The sequence below is a fragment of the Manis javanica genome, chromosome 16, assembly GCF_040802235.1.
Source record: "Manis javanica isolate MJ-LG chromosome 16, MJ_LKY, whole genome shotgun sequence".
NCBI lineage: Eukaryota > Metazoa > Chordata > Mammalia > Pholidota > Manidae > Manis > Manis javanica.
The window spans coordinates 51,879,022-51,901,945 of record NC_133171.1 but is presented as its reverse complement, the minus strand read 5'-3'; the positions used below and the strand labels follow the sequence as shown (position 1 = coordinate 51,901,945).

At 38.8% G+C, this 22,924-nt stretch overlaps 1 protein-coding gene across 6 annotated transcripts in view; it reads right to left on the bottom strand.

Moving 5' to 3' along the window:
* BTBD9 (BTB domain containing 9) overlaps positions 1–22,924 on the bottom strand; it is a 504,665-nt gene that overhangs the window by 142,523 nt on the left and 339,218 nt on the right. For all 6 annotated transcript variants that reach the window (XM_073224474.1, XM_073224476.1, XM_073224475.1 and 3 more), the window contains one exon: positions 22,333–22,442. In XM_073224474.1, coding sequence (XP_073080575.1) covers positions 22,333–22,442 — 110 coding nt within the window. The remainder of the gene's footprint in view (positions 1–22,332; positions 22,443–22,924) is intronic.

Here is a 22,924-nt window from a genome sequence, read left to right as displayed (position 1 = left end):
GTCCCCATGGCCAGAGAATGCATGGTACATTCTAGGAATGGAAAGAAGGTCTGTGGCCTGAATGCACAAAGCTAGATGGCGGCTGGTACAAGATGCAACAAGCACACAGGGACCAGGCGATGCAGGGCCCTGAGGGCCAAGGTGAAGATTGTGAACTTTATCCTAAAAGGAATGGAAAGGCTCTCAGTGATTCTGAGCAAAAGAGTGTGCCCACAGGAGTTGGAGAGCTCTCTGAAGGACGAGAGAAGGCACAGGGACATAGCTGAGTAGACAGGCAGGACAACAGGGCAGGAGAGATGGTGGTAGCCTGTACTAGGGTGGTAGCAGCAATGGTGGCAAGAAGGGAATGGGTTTGACATCTGGAATATAGCATCAGTATAAAAGTTATTCCTATAATATAAAAGTATCTCTGCTGATACGTATTTTAGTGTGCTTCCACAGCTCACTGAGGTTTTACTGAAGTGTGCTTCCAATTTTTTTTATAACAGGCATCTACTGAACATTCATCAAAGGATCACTGTAAAAAGTGTGATAATGCTCCTGGGTGACTGATTCTTTGGTTTTGAGCAAGAAGGAAGGAAATAGGGCTCTAAGCCCTTTCTTAAACTATCATTTGCCACCAAAAATGATTTCTCTGATATCCTGCTTCTCCAGCCATTAGCCAAATGGTAGCTGCCCAGGTGGGATGGGGGTGGGAGGGGGCTGTCCACCTCCCACAGCCATGAGACCTGCCTATACTACTGACAATTCTGAACAGAGAACTCAATCAATTCATATTTGATATTTTCCTGAAGATCCTAATTCGAACATTCTAACACCTTCTGCATGTTTACATCTCACTTGAGTCCTTCACTTTTACACTCCACTTCATTGCCATTTTAGTTGATTTCATCACAGCTTCATGGAAAACAACTTCACCAACGACCATTCCTGTCATTATGAGGGCAGAATTAAAGTAATCCTCTGCTTGAGTACTAGGTAGTTTTTATGATAATTCTATCACAGGTAATGTGATTTTTAAGTACATTTCTCTCTTGTAGTACTGTGACAATTCCTGTCTTTAAAAAGATAAGTATCGAATGCAGCTATAAAAGAAACATACCCATCTTCATAATAGTAACAAGTCAATAAATTCAAAAAGATTGCTGCGTCCCAGACTGGCTCCCCTACCAGCCACCTGCTATCACACAGTCACTTAATTTATTCAAATCAGTGACACACCCAAGCCCTGTTACATTGAGTTATGAGGCAGGGAAAGGCCATCAGGTTTAGAGGCACCCCCTAACACACTGCACAGCAGTCGGCTCCAGCAGCCTCCAAGCCTAAAGACTTCATTTGATTAACAAAAGCATGGCCCTCACCTCGCCATTTTAATAATACTGTAATGCCCAAAAGCCTATTTGAATCTTCCCTTCCAGTTCTCTCTTCGCATTTTTAAACATCTTTCTTGAGATATAATTGGCACTCAGTAAGTTGCACATATACGGCATCTGTGAGATGAGTTACACGTCTGTATACACCATGCAACTACCAGCACAATCTAAGACAACAAACCTCTCCAGCATCTTCAGAATCCTCACACCCCTTTTAATTCCTCCCCCAGCCCCAGAGAACTGTGGGCCTGCTTTCTGTCACTCTCTCTGAGTTCGCATGATCTAGAATTGTTTACAAATGGAATCACACAAACATATAGACTCTTTTTGGTTTGACATCTCTCATCTAGATTTTCAAGGACTCTTGGTTTACTCAACAGAATCATCAGGTGCATCACTACACTTGATAAAGAAATTCCCTTGCCTAATTGGAAAAAATAGGACTTGTGTTAATTTAGTGGGCTATACATGGGAGCATGTGGGGTTCTGAGGTATATGGAGGGGGCCCTGGTGCTGGCCCTGCCCACTCTGCCTTGTCTCTCACTTAAGATAGGCAATGTGGAAATAGCTTTATTTGAAAAAGAAATACTAATTTTTCTGCTTATAAGTCACATAAACTCACTGAAAAAATATGTAAATACAGAATGCAGTTTAAACAATAAAAATAAACTTTTCAAAAAAAAAAAAACCCAACATCCAGAAAACCTCTGTAAACATTCTGATATTCTTCTTTGTGGTCGTTTCCATATACTGTTAAAGACCAAACTGTCCCCTCCTTCACAGCACAAATTCATATAATGAAGTGGTAACTCCCAGTACTTCAGAACATGTACTTCGAGATAGGGCCTTTAAAGAGGTAATAACGAGGAAAATGAAGTCATGAGGATGGGGCCCTGGTGTCTTTTTAAGAGGTGGAGACATCAGGGATGAGAGGGCAGCCATCTCATGCCAAGGAGAGAGGTCTCAGGAGAAACCCGACCTGCGGCCTTGGATCCTGGACTTCAACCTCTAGAACTGTGAGAAAACAAATTTCTGTGGCTTCAGCAACACAGTTGGCTAGTACTTTTTTATGGCACTCCTAGCAAATTAGTAAATGCACATATAAAAACCCATATATTAATTTTTAAATATTGGTATCAATCTGGCTATAAAAGATGGTATTCTATTTCTATTTTACATTATACTATGGGTATCTCCCTGTTATGAATGGCTATATAGAAATTTTAATGTGTGAATGTGAAACAGTTTATTTCATTATGCCCCTACAGTTAGACATTTGGAATCCTTCCCTTTTTTGGTTATCATAAATACTACTACACTGAACATTCATATAAAAGAAATACTCTTCCTGAGTATATCCTTGGGGTGAATTACTAAAGATAGAAGTAGTAGATCAAGAGGTATTTTTAAGATATTTAATACATATTGCCAAATTGCCTTCTAGAAAACTTACAGCATACATAGCAATATATGACAATGTGCATTTCATGACAACCATACTTGCCAACAGGATTTTAAAATGACAGGCTGATTTTCAAGTTCATTGGAAAAAAGAAAATTTGAAAGAATAGCTTAGAAAATTTAGAAAAAGAATAGCTATGAGTGTGGATTTGCACTACTAGACAGAAAATACATCATAAAGTTGTAGTTATTTAAGTGATGTGACACAGAATCTAGAATGGACAGAATCATAATTTATGCTATTTTAAATCAATAAAGGAAAGGATGAAATAGCCAATAAAGGGTTTCAAAACAACTGGTTACATATTTTAGCAATAAAGGGTAAATTCCCACCTCAGACCAAACACAGAATAAAATTTAAATGGTTAGAGAGCTAAATGCTAAACACATACACTGAACAGTAAGAAAATATCAACCAACTACTGATAGCACTACAGAGAAGCACAGTTTTGCAATTTGGGTTTGAGAAGAGGTTTCACAAATTCCAGGAACAAGAAAAGTAATGACTGACAGATATGATTCAATCAAAATAAAAAACTTCTGTACAACTAAGACATTATAAACAAAGTTTAAAAGCCTGGGAGAAGATGTTTGCAACATAGAAAGAAGACAAAGAAAGAAGCCATAATCTACAAGTTAATAATAAAAAACACAAATTCAAAAAAAAAAAAAAGCTGGTAAAGACTATAAAGATGTAATTCATTAAAAAAATTGAAAAGGTCAAGAAACATAAAAGGATACTTAAGTTTAGTAATAACTAGGCTAATGCAAATCAGAAATATTTTATTTTACTGTATGTACTTGTTTTTTTTAATGAGAAATTATTATTGTGTTACTCACATAGGTAAAACATTTTTAATTATAAAATTTGCCAACAAAACAGCCCAAAAACTGGTATCTTGCTTCAATTTGCATTTCTTTGATTATTAGTGAGGACAACCTCTTTCAAGTTTATTGATTATTGTGTTTCTTTTTAAAAAAAAAATAAATTATATTTTTCTATTGGGGATTCATATTTTTTTTACTTTATTTGACAGTCCTTCATATATATTAAAGACAATTATTCATTGTCATGTATGTTGCAATTATTTTTTTCCCAGTTTGTCAAACACCTTTGTATTCTGTTTATAGTTTCTGTCTTTGCTTTTATGCAAAGGAAGTATTTCCTCACCTTGAGATAAGATAAATACTTATTAACAGATTTCTACAGTCTCTTTTGGAGTAGTAGTATAAAATCTAACTCTTAACAGGAAGCTAGTTTGCTATTATAAGATGAGGAAAGAGCCCCATGTAAGTGTTTTCTATCGGCAACTGCCCCAGCACCATTTGCTATATTATCTCTGTATTCTCAACTAATGTGAAGTGTCATTCTTATCCTGCATTGTATTTCTACATATGCTGGGATCTAAATCAAAGTTGGATAATTGTTTAATTTATCCACGAGTTTATTCTTTCATTAATGCTATATTGTTTTAGTAGGTAGTATTAATTTTAATACCTGATGGTACTAGACCTCTCATTTCATTAATTTCTCCACTTTTTAGGGAAGGGATTTCCCTTTATTTATTCTCTTCAGAAGTTTTTTTAAAGAACTTAAAGCTTTTTTTAAAAAAGCACAATTGGGATTCTGAGTATTCTGCATTCATTGATAGAATAAGATGAGAAGAACCAACATGTTTATTGTATTAAATTTTCCCATCCAGGAATATGTCTTTCCCTTATTCAGTGTTTCTTAAAGATTAATGGTTTCTTTACATTAGGACATGCGAATTTATTAATTTTATTTCTACATAGGTATTTGTTGTTTGTGGGGGTTGGGAGGGAGTTTAGAAGTCCCAGCAGACCTCCCTGGCATGCAGACCTCATGTCTACACCATTTATGAGCTCACATCATCCTTTTGCCTCCCACCTTCGTTGCTGACCATAATGGCATAAGGTGGTTCAGGGACAGGTGGTCCTTGGTAATATGGCTAGGGGATAGGCCAGGTGTAAAGCAGAAGTATGGTTCATGGAACGTTACTAGGAGTTATATAGCTCTTATTGCTATTATGAATGGAATTATCCTCCCATTACAATGTCTAACTGGGAGTATTTGAGAAAACATGATTTTGGTATGTATAACTATACCTGGCTACATACCTTAGAGTTCTGATTAGCTGTAGTAACTTTTCCATTCATTTCTGTCCTTGAGTGTTATTATCCTATCATACCTGCAAATAATGATATTTGGTTCCTTTTCTCCAATGTTTATCATACCCATTTCTTGTTCTTCCCCTCCTCCCAACCTGTCTCTTCACTCCCTACCCCTAATCAGAACTTCCAGAGTAATATGTAGAAGTGGCGATATATGGGCATGTAATCTGTGCATTCAGACAGGCTGTGTACTCAGAAGGGACCCATGCTTAGTTTAATGCTCCACTGCCTCTGTCTGAAAATTCTTAATAATCTTATCTTTGAACTATTTTTTAAGTAAATTCTTTTGGAACAATGAAGCAAGCCTGTGAACAGAGGTCATACACAATATACCCGTCCACAATTTCCTACTGCCCAGGTTTGTGTATAGTGTTCCTGATGCCCCAGAGGCACAGAATTTCAGTGAACTCCCAACACGTGAGAGTTGAGTGAGACTCCAAGCAAGGACAAGACAAATGAAATGAAGAATGACTATGGCTGAGTAAACAGGGCTGCTGACGGCCCAGAGAGGCCACACTTTCCCTTCCAACCAAAACTTGCCTCCAATGTAGAATGAAGGCAATAGCATTCCCAGGCAATTAGCATTCCCACTAATGACCAAGAAATCTGTTATATCCCTTTGCACTTGTTATTTCCCTAGGTTAGCCAAATACTAATGCTGTAGACAGTAACACAGAAAGCAAGGGTAACAAAGAGCTCCTTTTCCTTTCAGTCCCTCCTTATCTGGAAGCAGACTGAATAAGCCAAAGGTTTTTATAGAGTGAGCATGAAGTAAGAAGTGAAAGAAAAACAACTTAGTTTTGTGCAGAATTTATACTGTTTTGATAAGAACTAAATACATCCACATATTATGAGCTACCAAATGAAAACTTGTGTAATTTGGTAAGATAAATGTTCTTATATTTGTGTTTAAAACCACTCTTGTAAAGGGAGATTAAAGATGGTGGTGTGAGAGGTGAGACAAGAGAACTCCTACCAAAACCATATATAATATGAAAAAATAGTTAATACATACAACTAATCCTAAAAGACCAACAGGAAAGAAGGCTGCACCAGACTGCACATACCTGGAGAACAGAGCAGACCACATGAAACTGGGTAACGTACCAAAGCCTTAACCTGGTGGGACCCAAGCCATTCCCCAACCCCAGCACACTGACGGGAGGAAGAGACACAGAGCGGGGAGGGGGTGGAAGCCTAGGACTGCTGAATACCCAGCAATGGAGATCTGGTTTGGGAGCACAAACCTACATTGCATGGTGCTCTGGAGATTAGTGGAGTCGGAAAGCTAAGACAGGCAGAATACTTGGAGATACTGAGATTCCAGCCATTTGTAGAGGACAGGGATCCACATCGGCTGCTGTGGGACAAAGGAAAGGTAGGTGGTCTGAGAGGCTTCCTAGCAGCGAGAGGGCTGCTGAAGGGGCGAGGATTGCACAGAGATTGCTGAGCAGGAGAAAGGATAGGTGGACAAGGTTGTCTGGGCCTGCTCTGCCCAGCAGGTTGGGAACTTTCAGGAGCTTTGGGTGCTCCATCCCCCTGGTTGGCTGCTCAGCTCCAAGGACCCCCACTGTGATACACAGCCTGCTGCGCCTTCCTCCTGGCCTGCCAGCTCCAACTGGCAAAACTGCAGACCCTGCTCTGGCGTCAGGCCAGCCAGAGGGAGGCCCCGCCTATGGCAGCTACAGACACAGAACACAGAGCCTTACACCTGTGTGCTTGGTCCATTGTTTCTGTCAGTGGAGACAGGCACTGCAGCAGGGAAGCAGGAAACAGCTCTTTCCACCCACCAGTCACCAGCACCACTCCCCTGGGATCCCAGACATCACTCCAGGGACTGAGCAGCTCCAGAGAGTAGAGCTTCTGGGCACTAGAGAGTGCCACATAAAAATATGAAACATCAACGGAACCTGGTTCAAACAAAAATCCCTCAAACACCTGAAAAAGGATGAAGTGAAACTGACATTGTCAATCTTCCTGAAAGAGAATTCAAATAAAAGTAATAAACATTCTAATGGATATACAGAAAAATATTCAAGAACTCAGGGATGAATTTAGGGCAGATATTCAATCATTAAGAAATTCCATATCTGAAATTAAAGATACAATGGAGGGATTTAAAACCAGATTAGATGTAGTAGAAGAAATGGTAAATGGAACAGAAATTAGAGAATAGTAATACAAAGAAACTGAGGGACAGAGGAAAAAAGGATCTCTAGGAATGAGAGAATGTTCAGAGAACTGTGTGATCAATCCAAATAAAACAATATTCACATTATAGGGGTACCAGAAGAAGAAGAGAGAGAAAAAAGGATATAAAATATCATTGGGAAGGTAATTGCTGAAAACTTCCCCAATCGGGACGGAGATAGTCTCTCAGGCCATGGAGGTGCACAGATCTCCTAACACAATGGACCCAAGGAAGACAACACCAAGACATATAATAATTAAAATGGTAAAGATCAAGGATAAGGAAAGACTTTTAAAAGCAGCTAGAGAGAGAAATAAGATCACATACAAAGGAAAACCCATCAGGCTATCATCAGACTTCTCAGTAGAAACCTTACAGGCCAGAAAGGAGTGACACAATATATTTAATGCAGTGAAACAGAAGGGCCTTGAACCAAGAATACTCTATCCAGATGATTATCATTTAAATTTGAAGGAGGGTTTAAACAATTTCCAGATAAGCAAAAGTTCACAGAAGTTACCTCCCACAAACCATCTCTATAGGGTATTTTGGAAGGACTACTATAGATGGAAGGGTTCCTAAGGCTAAATGACTGTCACCAGAGGTAATAAAACCACATTAAAGAAAGTAGAACAGTTAATTACTAAGCAAATACAACATTAAATCAACTACACCGAAAGTCAGTCAAGGGTAGACAAAGAGTACAGAATATGATACCTGATATATAAAGAATGGAGGAGGAAGGAAAAGGAGGAGAAAAAAAAGAACCTTTAGACTGTGTGTGTAATAGCATACTGAGTTAAGTTAGACTCTTAAATAGTAAGGAAGTTACTGGTGAACCTTTGGTAAACATGAATCTAAAGCCTGCCATGGCAATAAGAACACATCTATCAATAATCACCCTAAATGTAAATGGTCTGAATGCACTAATCAAAAGACAAGGAGTCACTGACTGGATAAAAAAATAAGACCCAACGATATGCTGCCTTCAAGAGACTCACTTCAAACTCAAAGACATAGACAGACTGAAAGTAAAGGGATGGAAAAAGATATTTCATGCAACTAATAGGGAGAAAAAAGCAGGAGTTACAGTACTTGTATCAAACAAAATAGACTTTAAAACAAAGAAAGTAACAAGAGACAAAGTAGGACATTACATAATGATATTGGAGTCAGACCAACAAGAGGATATAACTATTCTAAATATCTATGCACCCAACACAGGATCACCTACATATGTGAAACAAACACTAACAGAATTAAAGGGGAAAATAGAATGCAATGCATTTATTTTAGGAGACTTCACACACCACTCACTCCAAAGGCCAGATCAACCAGACAGAAAATAAGTAAAGAGACAGAGGCACTGAACAACATATCAGAACAGACTGAACTAACAGAAATCTACAGAACACTCCATCCAAAAGCAACAGGATACACATTCTTCTCAAGTACACATGTGATCATATACTAGATCACAAAAAGAGCATTAGTAAAGTCAAGAAGATTGAAATTGTACCAACGAGCTTCTCAAACCACAAAGGTATGAAGCTAGAAATAAACTACACAAAGAAAATGAAAAAGCACACAAACACATGGAGGCTTAATAACGTGCTCCTAAATAACCAATGGATCAATGACCAAATAAAAACAGAGATCAAGCAATATATGGAGACAAATGACAACAATAATTCAACACTGCAAAATCTGTGGGATGCAGCAAAGGCTGTGCTAAGAGGGAAGTACACTGCGATACAGGCTTACCTCAGGAAATAAGACCAATCCCATATGAATAGTCTAAACTCACAATTAGTGAAGCTAGAAAAAGAAGAACAAATGAGGCCCAAAGTCAGTAGGAGGAGGGGCATAATAAAGATTAGAACAGAAATAAATAAAGTTGAGAAGAATAAAACTATAGAAAGAATCAATGAAAGCAGTAGCTGGTTCTTTGAGAAAATAAGCAAAACAGATAAACCCTTAGCCAGACTTATCAAGAAAAAAGGAGAGTCTACACACAAAAACAGAATCAGAAATGAGAAAGGAAAAATCACTACAGACACCACAGAAATACAAAGAATTATTAGAGAATACTATGAAAAATTATATGCTAACAAACTGGATAACCAGGGAGAAATGGACTACTTTCTAGAAAAATACAACCTTACAAGGTGGCCTCAGGAAGAAACAGAAAATCTGAATAGACCAATGACCAGCAAGGAAATTAAATTGGTAAACAAAAAACTACCTAAGAACAAAAACCCCTCCTGAATTTTATAAAACATTTAGTGAAAACCTAATACCCATCCTCCTTCAAGTTTTCCAAAAAGTAGAAGAGGAGGCCGGCATCGCTCTAATACCAAAACCAAACTCATTCTACGAGGCCAGAATCACTCTAATACCCAAACCAGGCAAAGACACCACAAAAAAAGAAAATTACAGACCAATATCCCTGATGAACATAGATATAAATATTAGCAAATCAAATTAAAAAATATATCAAAAAGATCATCCATCATGATCAAGCAGGATTTATGCCAGGGATGCAAGGATGGTACAACATTCGAAAATCGTTCAACACCATCCACCACATCAACAAAAAGTAGGAAAAAAAACACATGATAATCTCCATAGATGCGGAAAAAGCATTCAACAAAATTCAACATCCATTCATGATAAAAACTCTCAACAAAATGGGTATAGAGGGCAAGTACCTCAACATAATAAAGGCCATATATGACAAACCCACAGCCAACATCATACTTAACAGCAAGAAGCTGAAAACTTTTCCTCTAAGATCGGGAACAAGATAAAGATGTCCACTCTCCCCACTTTTATTCAACATAGTTCTGGGGTCCTAGCCATGACAATCAGACAACACAAAGAAATAAAAGGCATCCAGATTGGCAAGGAAGAAGTTAAACTGTCCCTGTTTGCAGATGACATGATATTGTCCTAAAGAATCCACTCCAAAACTGTTAGATCTAATATCTGAATTCAGCAAAGTTGCAGGATACAAAATTAATACACAGACATCTGTGGCATTCCTATACACTAATAATGAACTAGCAGAAAGAGAAATCAGGAAAAGAATTCCATTCACAAATGCATCAAAAAGAATAAAATACATAGGAATAAACCAAGGAAGTAAAAGACCTATACTCTGAAAACTACAAGACACTCATGAGAGAAATTAAAGAAGATACCAATAAATGGAAACATATCCCGTGCTCATGGATAGGAAGAATAAATATTGTCAAAATGGCCATCCTGCCATTTGAATCTACAGATTCAATGCAATTCCTATCAAAACACCAACAGCATTCTTCAACGAACTAGAGCAAATAGTTCTAAAATTCATATGGAACCACAAAAGACCCCAAACAGCCAAAGCAATCCTGAGAAGGAAGAAAAAAGCAGGGGGATTACACTCCACAACTTCAAGCTCTACTACAAAGCCACAGTTACCAAGCCAATTTGGTACTGGCACAAGAACAGACCCATAGACCAATGGAACAGACTAGAGAGCCCAGATATAAACCCAAGCATATCTGGTCAATTAATATACGATAAAGGAGCCATGGATATACAATGGGGGAAATGACAGTCTCCTCAACAGCTGGTGTTGGCAAAACTTGCCAGCTACATGCAGGAGAATGAAACTGGATTATTGTCTAACCCCATACACAAAAGTACAATCAAAATGGATCAAAGACCTGAATGTAAGTCATGAAACCATAAAATTCTTAGAAGAAAAATAAGCAAAAATCTCTTGAATATAAACATGAGCAACTTTTTCCTGAATACATGTCCTTGGGCAAGGGAAACAAAATAAAAAATTAATAAATGGGACTACATCATGCTAAAAAGCTTCTGTACAGCAAAGGACACCATCAGCAGAACAAAAAGGCATCCTACAGTATGGGAGAATGTATTTGTAAATGACATATCTGACAAGGGGTTAACATCCAAAATATACAAAGAACTCACAGGCCTCAATGCCCAAAAAGCAAATAACCCTATTAAAAAATGCACAGAGAATATGATGAACAGACACTTCTCCAAAGAAGAAATTCAGATGGCCAACAGGCACTTGAAAAGATGCTCTACATTGCTAATTATCAGGGAAATCCAAATTAAAACCACAATGAGATGTCACTTCACACCAGTTAGGATGGCCAACATAGAAGAGACTATGAACAACAAATGTTGACAAGGATGTGGAGAAAGAGGAACCCTCCTACACTGCTGGTGGGAATGTAAACTAGTTCAACAATTGTGAAAAGCAATATGGAGGTTCCTCAAAAAACTAAAAATAGAAATACTATTTGACCTGGGAATTCTACTTCTAGGAATTTACCCAAAGAAAACAACTTCTGAGATTCAAAAAGACATATGCACCCCTATGTTTATCACAGCACTATTTACAGTAGCCAAGATATGGAAGCAACCTAAGTGTCCATCAGTAGATGAATGGATGAAGATGTGGTACATATACACAATGGAATACTATTCAGACATAAGAATGAAACAAGTCCTACCATTTGCAACAACATGGATGGAGCTAGAGGGTGTTATGCTCAGTGAAAGAAGTCAGACAGAGAAAGACTAATACCAAATGATTTCCCTCATTTGTGGAGTATAATGAATCAAAACTGAAGGAACAAAATAGCAGCAGACTCACTGACTCCAAGAAGGGACTAGTGGTTACCAAAGGGGAGGGGTGGAGGAGGGTGGATGGGAAGGGAGGGGGAAAGGGGTTGAGGGGTATCATGATTGGTACACATGGTGTGTGTGTGGTATCACGGGGAAGACGGTGTAGCTCAGAGAAGACAAATAGGGACTCTGTGACATCTTACTACACTGATGGACAGTGACTTCAATGGGGTATGGAGGATGGAGTTGATAATAAGGGTGAATGTAATAACCACATTCTTTTTCTTGCAAAACCTTCATAAAAGTGTATATCAATGATACCTTAATAAAAGAAAAATAACATGATAAGGAAAAAATAAATAAAAATAAAAAGCATTGGATCATGCAAAATATGTATTAAAATGAATTCTTAAAAAAACCCACCTTTGTACAATATAAAGATAAATGATAAAATGCATGCTAATAATTTAACAGTTAAGTTTTTCTTAGAATGACATTAAACAGCAAATAAAAACACCAGGTCTAGTTGAAAGACTGCAAAAGAAAGGAAAAGGCCTTTTTTAAAAGCACCTTTTATAGCACTTTTTTCCTTCTCTTTGAACAAGGGGCCTCATGTTTTCATTTTGCATTGTGGCCTGCAAACGAAGTAGCTGGTACTGGGAGTTTTAATGGGTATTTTTTTGTTTTAGGCTTTATTGGAACCACCTCTGATTAAACATCACTGCTTATAAAATGGGCCATTACGAATTGTTTTTGATAGTGAAAGACTGGAAACCCCTACACATCTATGATGAAAGGGGACAGGTTAAATAAATTACAGCCCACTATTCAGTTGTACCCTCCACCAGTGTAAAAAAGTAAAATAGGGCTCTATATGTACTGGTAAGGAAAGATCTCCAAGAAACACTGTTAACTGAAAAAGATATTTTTAATCAAAAGAGGGAAAATAAGCATATGTATTTATATTAACTACTTAAAGTATTAAATTAAAAAATTATCTACCAGGTTTTGGGGTGGAGGATTGGGGTCTGAGTTCAGGACTAGGCCAACAAAATTAGAGTTTACGTTCCCTTGGCCACTGGAATATCTTTCATTGTCAGTCATCCCCCACCAGGTGCAGGGTGGTCTGCTGGGAGAAGCACTGGCTTGGAGTGGGTCCGAGACAGGAAAGCTTTGTACACGCTGACCATTCTGTGTGATTCTCCCTTGACCCTCCGCCTTGTCCTCTGTTTGCCCATTTACAACCTGGTTATTCATAATGCCAGTTTGAGACAGAACCATGGTTTGTGAGAAAGGGATATTGTTGTATAATTTTGGATATATGCTCCATGATGTCTGACTTAAAAACAAGCTGTGTACATTTACATTTACCAGTAGGCACACACAGAACACCCTGCCACATACCCACACCCCACACCACCAAACTACATCCCTGCAAAGGGGATACATAAGTAGGTTCCAAAAAATTCAATCCTGTAAAATGCAGGATTCTATAGAATAAGAGCAATAAAAACCTTTCCAGGCAGTACTTATTCTCAAACAAGAAAAATAATACAACAACAAAAACCATGTACAAAGGCTAATGAAACTTAAATATACACAAAGGACCATATGCTAAAGTGAGAATCCTAAGTGACTGTGAGGACGTCCCTTTCTAAGCATCCCCCCGCCCTCTCCCCTACATAAGAACTGTATGTAGCCCATCCTTATTTGAGAACACCAGCTCCCCAGGGTGGGAGGCAAACACACTATTACATTCTGTATTCATCATTGCGGTGTATTCACTTTATCTGAACTTTAGTTAACGTCTTAGGTCTTGTGAGAAAGTAATGCTTTATCTCCTCCAGGTGAAAGGTGAGAGACCACAAGGAACTCCAACTCTTTCTCCAACTGCCCTGCCCCCCACCCAACCCCACCAGGTGCAGGGTGGTCCCCTGGTAGGGACACTGGCTTGGAGTGGGTCAGAGACAGGAAAGCTTTGTATACACTGACCATTCTGTGTGGTTCTCCCTTGACCCTCCACCTTTTCCTCTGCTTAAAGACGGGCCCATTCAGTACCACCATTGGGAGGTCCTCCCTGACACCATCCCCCAACTCAGGTTAGGTGCCTTGTTCCACTGCTCCTAGAGCATCTGCTGAAATCTCCCAACAGGTGACTTATTTTACTGTGTTGTCACCTTCTATTTAAGTATCTTTCTCCTCCATTAGCAATATCATTCTCTAAGGCAGAAAACTACACCTCTGTATCTTTCTATCCCTATTGCCTAAGATACACTTGGCAGCCTCTTAATAAATGTCTGCTTAATGCCAGTAATTTACAGTAGATAAAGATGTTAAGCTTCACTGACAATTAGAACCAGCTTTAATAACTGGTTAAAGAAACAGGCTGGGAAAAGCATGGCCTCTTGGTCTAGACTAGTGCAGACTCAGAAGTGCCATTTTAAGAAACAATCTGCATTAAAGTCTTTAGGGCTCCTTTGCTGCTACACCAAGTTTGCTTCTTTGCCACATTTTAACACTTTTGCCCCCAGGTGAGATCCCCCACTCCCAAATCTTTGTTTCTGCTCTAGAAGACACAATTGCAAAGCACAGAAGTCATATCCCTAATTCAGAGATGCCAGAAGTCTTTCACAGCAGATTTCCAACTCTGTTTACTTTCCCAGGAACTTCACAGAATTCTAAACACACTGCTACAACTTCAAAAATACTTTTAGATGACAATAAAAACTATAGACCACCTATTTCTATTTCCTGCTTTCGATGTTATGTAAATTAGCACTTTTGTAATGCTTTGTATTATTTACAGAATTCTCCAAGGCCCAGCTCAAACTACCTTTCTTTGTGAAGCCTTATCTTACTAGACAAGAAAATACGCTCATTCCTTCACATAGCCCAACTAAATATTTAACATTTCTCCACACTCTGCTTGTGCCTTGTCTGTTGTTCTCCACTCCCCACCCTGCTGTGCCTTGCAATGTGCTTACCCAGCTACTCTGAGTCAGATGGTAACTTGCCTGATGTATGGAGTCCCTTTCACACTTTCTGCTTTTCTATCAGTCATCTGTCTGCTTTCAGCTCCACTCCCTCCCTTGCTCTACACTGTATCTCAGGGACTAGAGCTCTGCAAACTATTTCTCAATCTTGCCTGCTTGAGTTTTGAAGTTCTGCCAACAAAAGAAACTGGTGAGAGACTGGAAGATGGGCAGAAGAAAGAAAACATTTCTTTCCTATCTGCTTCTGGTGGTACTGCTGGTGGCACAGCGGCAAGTGAATGTGGGCTCCAGGGCTCCAGTTCCACACTGATGGCACCCACAGCCTCAGCAACACACAGTTCCTGTGCTTCTGCTGCCTATTTGGTTGCCCTTCATCAGTTACTAACAAGGACAAAAAAGCCACAGTGTTTGTGGATCTATGCTGGCAAACATGGAGATGATACTTATAGGCCTAAAGCTGGTAACAGAAGCTGCTTCTTATTCTTTGAAAGGGTTAAAGAACCTTGAATTTTGAGCCATGCTGTAGTTGGTATCTCTCAAGCAGAGGCAGAGCCAAGATGAAGAGAGGCTTATGAGCACTTATGTTTTCCAGAAGAACCAGGAGACCTTACGAAGGGAAACCAGATTCATGGAATGCTAAATGCCATACTCCAGTATCAGTATAAAGTGCTTACTGTTCCCCCAGGTCTTTATAAAAGCATATTCTCTGTTCATTTACAAGACTCACACGAAGGGAAGAGCTGTTTAAAACAGAAAAAAGAAATACAAATGGCCACTAACCATATGAAAAGATGCTCAATTTCTCTCATAAGAGAAATGCAGTTAAAACTGCAATGAGATACTGTTACTCACCTATCAAACTGGCAAAATCTAGAAGTTTGACAATATGCTCCATTGGCACGGCTAGGGGAAATGGTCAGTATCACTCATTGCCAATGAGAATTTTTAAATGGAACAATCTCTATGGAGGTGAATTTGGCAGTATTTAGCAAAATTACATGTGCATTTACCCTTTGACCACACAATCCCTCTTCTAGGAATCTATCCCAAAGATGTATTAGCAAAAACAGGAACAGACTTATGCACAAGGCAACAACACAATTTGTAGTAGCAAAGACTGAAAACAGCCCAAATGGTTCATTAATAGAGAACTGGTTGAATAAACCACAATACATCTACACTAATGAGTACCATGCAGCTATAAAAATGAATGAGTAATACCTTCTGTATAGCTAGCTCTGGGACAAATCTCAAGTACAAAAAAGCAAGGTGAAGAAAAAGTATGTGCAACATATAGTGTGGTACCAGTTATTTAAGAATGTTGGAGAGAATAAAAAATATAAATAATATATATATATATATGTGATACATATATATATATGTTTACTTATTTTCCATTTTTTTAAACAGAAGGATAATCCAAAAACTAAAGGGAAAACAGATTACTTACAGGAATAGAAGGGACAGCAATAGAAACCCGATTTCTCTCACTAGAGCTCTTTTGTAAATTTGATTTTGGAACCCTGTATACATTTTATAAAACAAAAAATTTTAAAGGTAATCATTAAATACTGAGGGCAAAGTAGAACAAATAAATCCAACTGTACACTGAAATAGTGGCATAACCTCACTGAGAATTATTTTAAGTGACTTTAAAACACAATAATTTTACTGTATGTCTCTAGTGGGATATATCCTTAGGGCCCCCAAAATAATTGAAAAATCTTAAAACTATTTTCAGTAATCATATGGTTCATGATAATATTGGTACTGTAACTCTCGAGACTCTTGTAAGTACCGGAGACAAAGCGAATGAACTATTGTGCTGTATTGCAGATAACCAAGATTTTTAGTACAGAGAAAAGGAGCTGAAAGATCAAAAGGTTAAACAAAAACTTTGTGCATTCATTTTAATTAGAAGTGTCCACATGTACTCATGATATAGTTTACCTGTTAAGTATATGGTATATAAATAAATAAATACGTGTGCACGTGTTTCCTAGTCCTGTCCACTGAAAAAGCCTAGAAATAGGGACCAAAACAGTAGTAAATGCTTAGACTTAGGTTTCCAAACATCATTTCCCACCTAAAGGAACTACAGCTTCTTGCAGAAATGGATGATTCCAGATCAGAAGCAGGAAATGTGCAAGATGAACCTGGTATATCTGACAGGCCAGAAATCAAGGAACTACTGAGGATTATTGAGATCATGTTAGAGGACTCCAGAGGCAATATGAAGAAGATAAAGATGGGGACAATCTGAATATCAATAATAATAACCACATATAATTTTAAAAATCCCAATTTGTTAAGTCTAATTTGTTTAAATCCATAAATTCAAAATGATATGTACTCCCCTTCCCTCCCTAAGCATGTGCAAAAAACCCCCACAAACAAATCTCACTGGTCACCTTTGCAGGATGCTAGATAACCACCTCTTTAGTTTGAAAACTGGTAAAAAAAAAATTTTTTATATATATAATGTTTATCCTTCTTTTCTAAGGCAAAATGCATCTCCGGAGTACTGAGGAAATTTCTCTCTATTTAGCTATTAAATGGGGGAGGAATGATAGTTAGAATAGAACCATTCTGTAATTTCAAATTATGAGATAATGCATCTAGGAAATAATCACGAATGGATGTGAATAACGAAAAGAGAGAGACAACCAAAAAAGAGCTTCTGTGCTTCTTGGAAGACACGTATACCACCACCTATAGAAAATCCTTGAATCAGATTAAGCCTCTATCTGATTACCAAGTTCCAAGAAACACAAAAGAGCAACATGTTAAATGTCATCATGGGGATTCAATCACCAAAATCTAGGTTGTTAGAAACTCTACAGGACAAAAATACAGTTTTTTCGACAAGTAAGTTGTAACTAGAGAGAGAGGGAAAAAGACAGATAGACACGAGGAAGGAAACTATAGATTTAAAGAGATTTAAGAGTCATAAAAGCTATTTGTTGATAGTATGGACCTTATCTGAATTCTGATTTTATAACCTAATGCTTTGTAATGAGTTATAAGAAATCCATAGTTGGTCATTCACATGACCAAATATATATTACCCAGGTATATGTGGTCTGCATCCACAGTTTCTGAAAACACTGCAGGTCTTGAAGGTGAAACAGGTGTTTTGTCATGTTAATGAGAGACTTTTGGATGCCCCAACCCCCAGGGGTGGGGTCTGGAGGCTGAATCAGCCAATGGCCAATAATTTAGTCAGTCCTGACTGTAATGAAGCCTTCACAAAACCTCTGAGAGGAGTTTTTTGCTCTCACTCTCTCTGCTCTGCTCTGCCTGCCCTGCTTGGTTTGGCTGCATCTGGCTTCTTGGTTGGAGAGCTTCTATGCTTGGGAACCAGAATGCCTCCACGCATCACCCAGCCAAGCCCCAAGCTCCATGAGGACAGAAGGTCCTTTATTCAGGACCTTGCCCTATGTCTCTGTTCAACTGGTTGTTAACTTGTATCCTTTATGGTATCCTTAATTAAACTGGTAAACGTAAATGTTTTCCTGAGTTCTGTGGGCCGCTCTAGCAAATTAACTGAACCTAAGGGAAGTCATGGGAACCCCCAATCTCTAGCTGGCAGGTCAGAAGCACAGGTAAGCCTGGGGCTTGCGACCAGCATCTGGAGTTGAGGGAGCAGAGGGCAGTTTTGGAGGACACAGCCCTTAACCTGGGCATCTGGTGCTGTCTCTGGGCAGATAGCCTCAGAACTGAGTTGAGTTCTCCAACACCCTGCTGGTGTTCGAGAATCATTTGGTGTGTAAGTATGTGTGGGAAAACCCCCTCCCGCATACCTACACACATGGAATCGGATCTGGGAACCCTAATGAAGTTACACTACTATTACTTCTATGTATAATATTGTTACTGTTATACATACATGTAGGGAAAAAATACACCATTGCATTTGGTGCTAGAGATGTGGCACCTACTCACTCCAGACTGATCCAGTTGAGGGCATCTGAACAGACTGGATGTTCAACACTCATAAGGAGTTATGGTTCTGTTTTGGGATATTATAATGATATTGTATTTATGGCTACAAAAAAGAAGTCTTACTTTTAGAGATTCATACTGAAATATTTATGGGTAAGGTAATAAAATGTCTGGGATTGGCTTCAAAATAATATGATAGGGAGGAAGTAGATAGAATACAGATAAAACTAGGTTTTCTATGAGTTCACAGTTCTTTCAGCTGGGTGGTATATACTATTCTCTCTATCTGAATAACTAGTGGGGTATTCAAACAAGTGAATTTAAATACAAGATTAAATGAAAAGAAATGGAAGAAGTGGAAGGACTTGGCAAATACCATGTATGTATCACAAAATGGAGTTCCAAGGAAAAGCAAACTCATTCTTTGGGAGGCTGAATACTTATTTAATAGCAGTCATATCTACTCTAATTATTTCTTCTATTTCTTCCATACCTCCCTGGTAAGACAGGTTAGAGTTTCCTGCAAGTGTCTCCTAGCAAAGAGGAGACAGTCATCACAGGCTGATTCTTCCCGGAATACATCCCAGTGCATCCAGAAGCAGCCACCCGGTGGGCAGGGTTTGTGGCAGCAACAGCAGGTCAGGCAGGAAGAGTGCTGTGCGTGGGCCTGACGTCCAGACCTGCTCAGGGCAGCCGAGGCGGGGCTCATGTCCACAGTTACATGAACCCACAGAGGGGGGCAGATAAAGGATGACAGGCAGCCAGTAACAATGGGAAAGAAACCCTTTGGTGAGAAAGGAAGACTAAGTCTTATAAAGTCTCATAAAGACTAAATCATATAAATTATAGAAGATTTTTATTTTTTTCCCTGGCATCATTATACATTTTAAATAATAATTTGGAAATCTGATTTTTAAAAAAGCAAATATTTTTAAAGTAATTTGAAAGTATATAAGGAGAGTACTACTACTCTGAGTAGCCTGGACTACAAAATAAAGACCAGGAACTGTGAAAAAAGTGTCTGAATCTTAAAACATAAAAGTAAGGTTTGATGCCCTACTGGATATTCTGATGACTTTACTTCAGTTTTACTTTTTTTCCCCATGAAAATATGGAGTTTATATCAATGGTTCTCAAGGGAGGTGTGTACATATTTCACAGGATATAGAAAGGCGTTAGTAGGCAGTTCTAATTTTAAAATAACTCTGGATGACGCTGACATACACTGTGCCTCCAGTCCTCTCTTGGAGGTCCCTGTAGAGAGGCTGGCTGAGGCCCATGTGCAGCCAAAATGCACCTGAGGTCATCCACATGGAAAGCTGGCCAGTACAATTTCAAATACTCCTTTAAACTTAGCAGAGCTGCCATGTCAGACAAAGGATATTGAGATCCCCCGGTACTCCATGTCCCATGCCACCTCCCTGTCTGCCCAGCATGGGGTCAGCTTTGAGCTGTGCAGATGGCAGGAGGAGGGCCAGAGGGGATCCCACCACTGGCCGTGTATCAACAAGTACACGCATGTATCTGCCCACCCGCCCCACTGCTCCCATGCGGCTGAGGGACGGTGATGGCAATGACACAGTGCTCTCTGCAGGCAGACTTGTGAGCATCATGGGGAAGGGCCTGAGGAAGAGCGTCTGACCAGACACGGACAACACTCCTTGCCTCTACACTCTCCTTTCCTTCTCTGGTGTGCCTGAGACTACTGCGGCTTCTGAAAAGGCTGACCATCTCTGTTGGACAAAACATGCAGACCTACCACAGCATCGCTCACTACAACTGATCCTGAGTTTCATGCCTGTAATGGCCTCTCAGGCCGGATAGACCTGTTTCTTGGATAATTACAGTGTCCACAAACCTGTTCTTCCTCAGTAAGAAGGGGGATGTAAGTAGGTGGCACCTTCCATGTGGCATGTTTGAAATGCAGTGCCCTGGACTGAAATGAGTAGCCCACCGTGACCTGCCCTGTGCCTAGGAAGGCGGTTTGGTGTCTGCAGACCTTCTCAGAAGGGCGCCCCCAGTGACACAATCGCATACACAGTGAGGCCTATGGTCTGTAAAACAGTGTGGACAGCAGGTGAAAAGGCCTTCTCCCAGGCCCTCCGTCACCATAATTCCAAACAGCCCACAGAATTAAAAGCCTTGGTAATATCAGGTAACACTGCAGCACTGTTAACTTTGTAATTATTTAAGTCACAAAATTAACAATTGCATTTAACTATTAAAAATTACACCCCTAACAAAGCTAAAACCAAATTATTTATTTTAATTTAGCTCTAAAAGTTCTGTACACATTGGAACAATTTCTGCTATAGCTACTTTAATCGTATTCCTCTCCCAAACTTCCCTAAGGAAAGGATTACATTTAGGACACAGAAGATGTTAGGAAAATTTAGACTTAGTAACTGCTCAATAGTAAACATTTTCAAATTACATTTATTTTTCCCATTTTGGTCATCATTGTGTTTTTATAGCCTGTGTCAATATGTTACGTGTCTCAGCATGGACAGGACTTGAAAAGGAGAGGAGAAATGAGTCCCTTTGTAAAAGTAAAGAATTCTATTTCAGGTACACCAAGGCAAGGGCATCTCACCCTCCCCTTGAACATACAGAGTCCCTTTTCAGACAAGTTGCAATAAAGGCAAAGATTCAAGAATCTGATTAGTCAGACTAAGTTCTTAGTCAAAACAGAGTTCTTAGTCAAAAATGATCTTTGAATGAGGTGAGTAAAAACCTGTGAGCATGGGAAAATGAAGACTAATCAGTGTGGATGGGAAAAACCACTCATGATATTTAGAATGTCAAGACCTGGGCTGGACTGTACACAATGCCAGACTAAATATTACCTAGAACAAAAACAAAAACAAAACAAAACACAAGAGAAAACAACCAAATTAACAACTAAACCAAAATTTAAAATATCGTTCTCAAAGAGCAGTCAGGCAGCATTTCCCACAAGATAACCTGACTTTCATAATGACAATTCAGTTATTCTGATCTTATTTAAATTATGTGTAGGCATTTTCTTGAGGCGAACATAGCTAAACAGGGCGAATATGGACTGATGTGTCCATGAAAAGAAGATACTCTCACAGCTATGCACAACATTCATATCAAATTAAAGGCCAAATACCTGCATAGCTTTGGAAAAGTATGAGCACTGGATCAGTATTACACAGACTTCCTTCTGGCTCTTGCCTACCATTAAAGAAAGAAAACCCTTTGGTGTCAAAGGCTTTGTCTAACTACCAAAACCATTCCTCACACAGCAAATCTGAATGAATCACTAAAACATTTTCAACCGTAATTACTGCTATAATATTTGTATTCTTTTAAGTTTACTGGAATTATTATTTTGACTACTTCTAAAATACAAGCCCTCTCCTATGTCACTCAGCTATAAGGTATTCAAATCAACCAGAGTTCTTAGTCAAAGCTGTTAAAGAGGTGGGTTAAATAGATTTAATGGAATAAAAAAAAACTGAAGATAAGTTATATACACAAATGTAATTGTAATACTTACCTATCAGCCCCTTCTCAAGAGTAAAGGTTTTGTTTGTGAACATACATTCAAAAGCCACAATGTGAAAAATCTTGTTCACTGTATTGTGAGTCCCAACTATTCGAATATACCTGTGGGGTAAAAAGAAAAGAAAAGTTGTTAAAGAAAATGAGCTTCCATAACAACATATCCAAAGATAACAGAATATATTATGTAAACCAAAATGTACCAGGGTATGAACTAAAGGAGACTTTGGACTTGACTTTAGACCCTGTACCTGCTCTTTAGGGCTAGCTCCAACTGAGTCTAGAAGTAGAACAGCAAAATTAGGGAGATACCACTTTACAGAGAATGAAGTAGAACATAGATCTGATTTGCCTAGAAAATCAAACCAGGTTCTGTTCAGCTCAACCCCTGAATGTCAGAAAGATTACATGTCAATGAGACATTTATGCTGGAGAATAACGAAGAGCTTCTTCTATCCTCGCCTTGTAGTTAGGAATGTGCTTGTGCACAGGTGCACAAACACACACCAAATCAAATGCTTTCCAACTCAATGGAAGATTTCATCCATTAGAGACAAATGCATGAAATCAATAATTGCTTTCTCTTC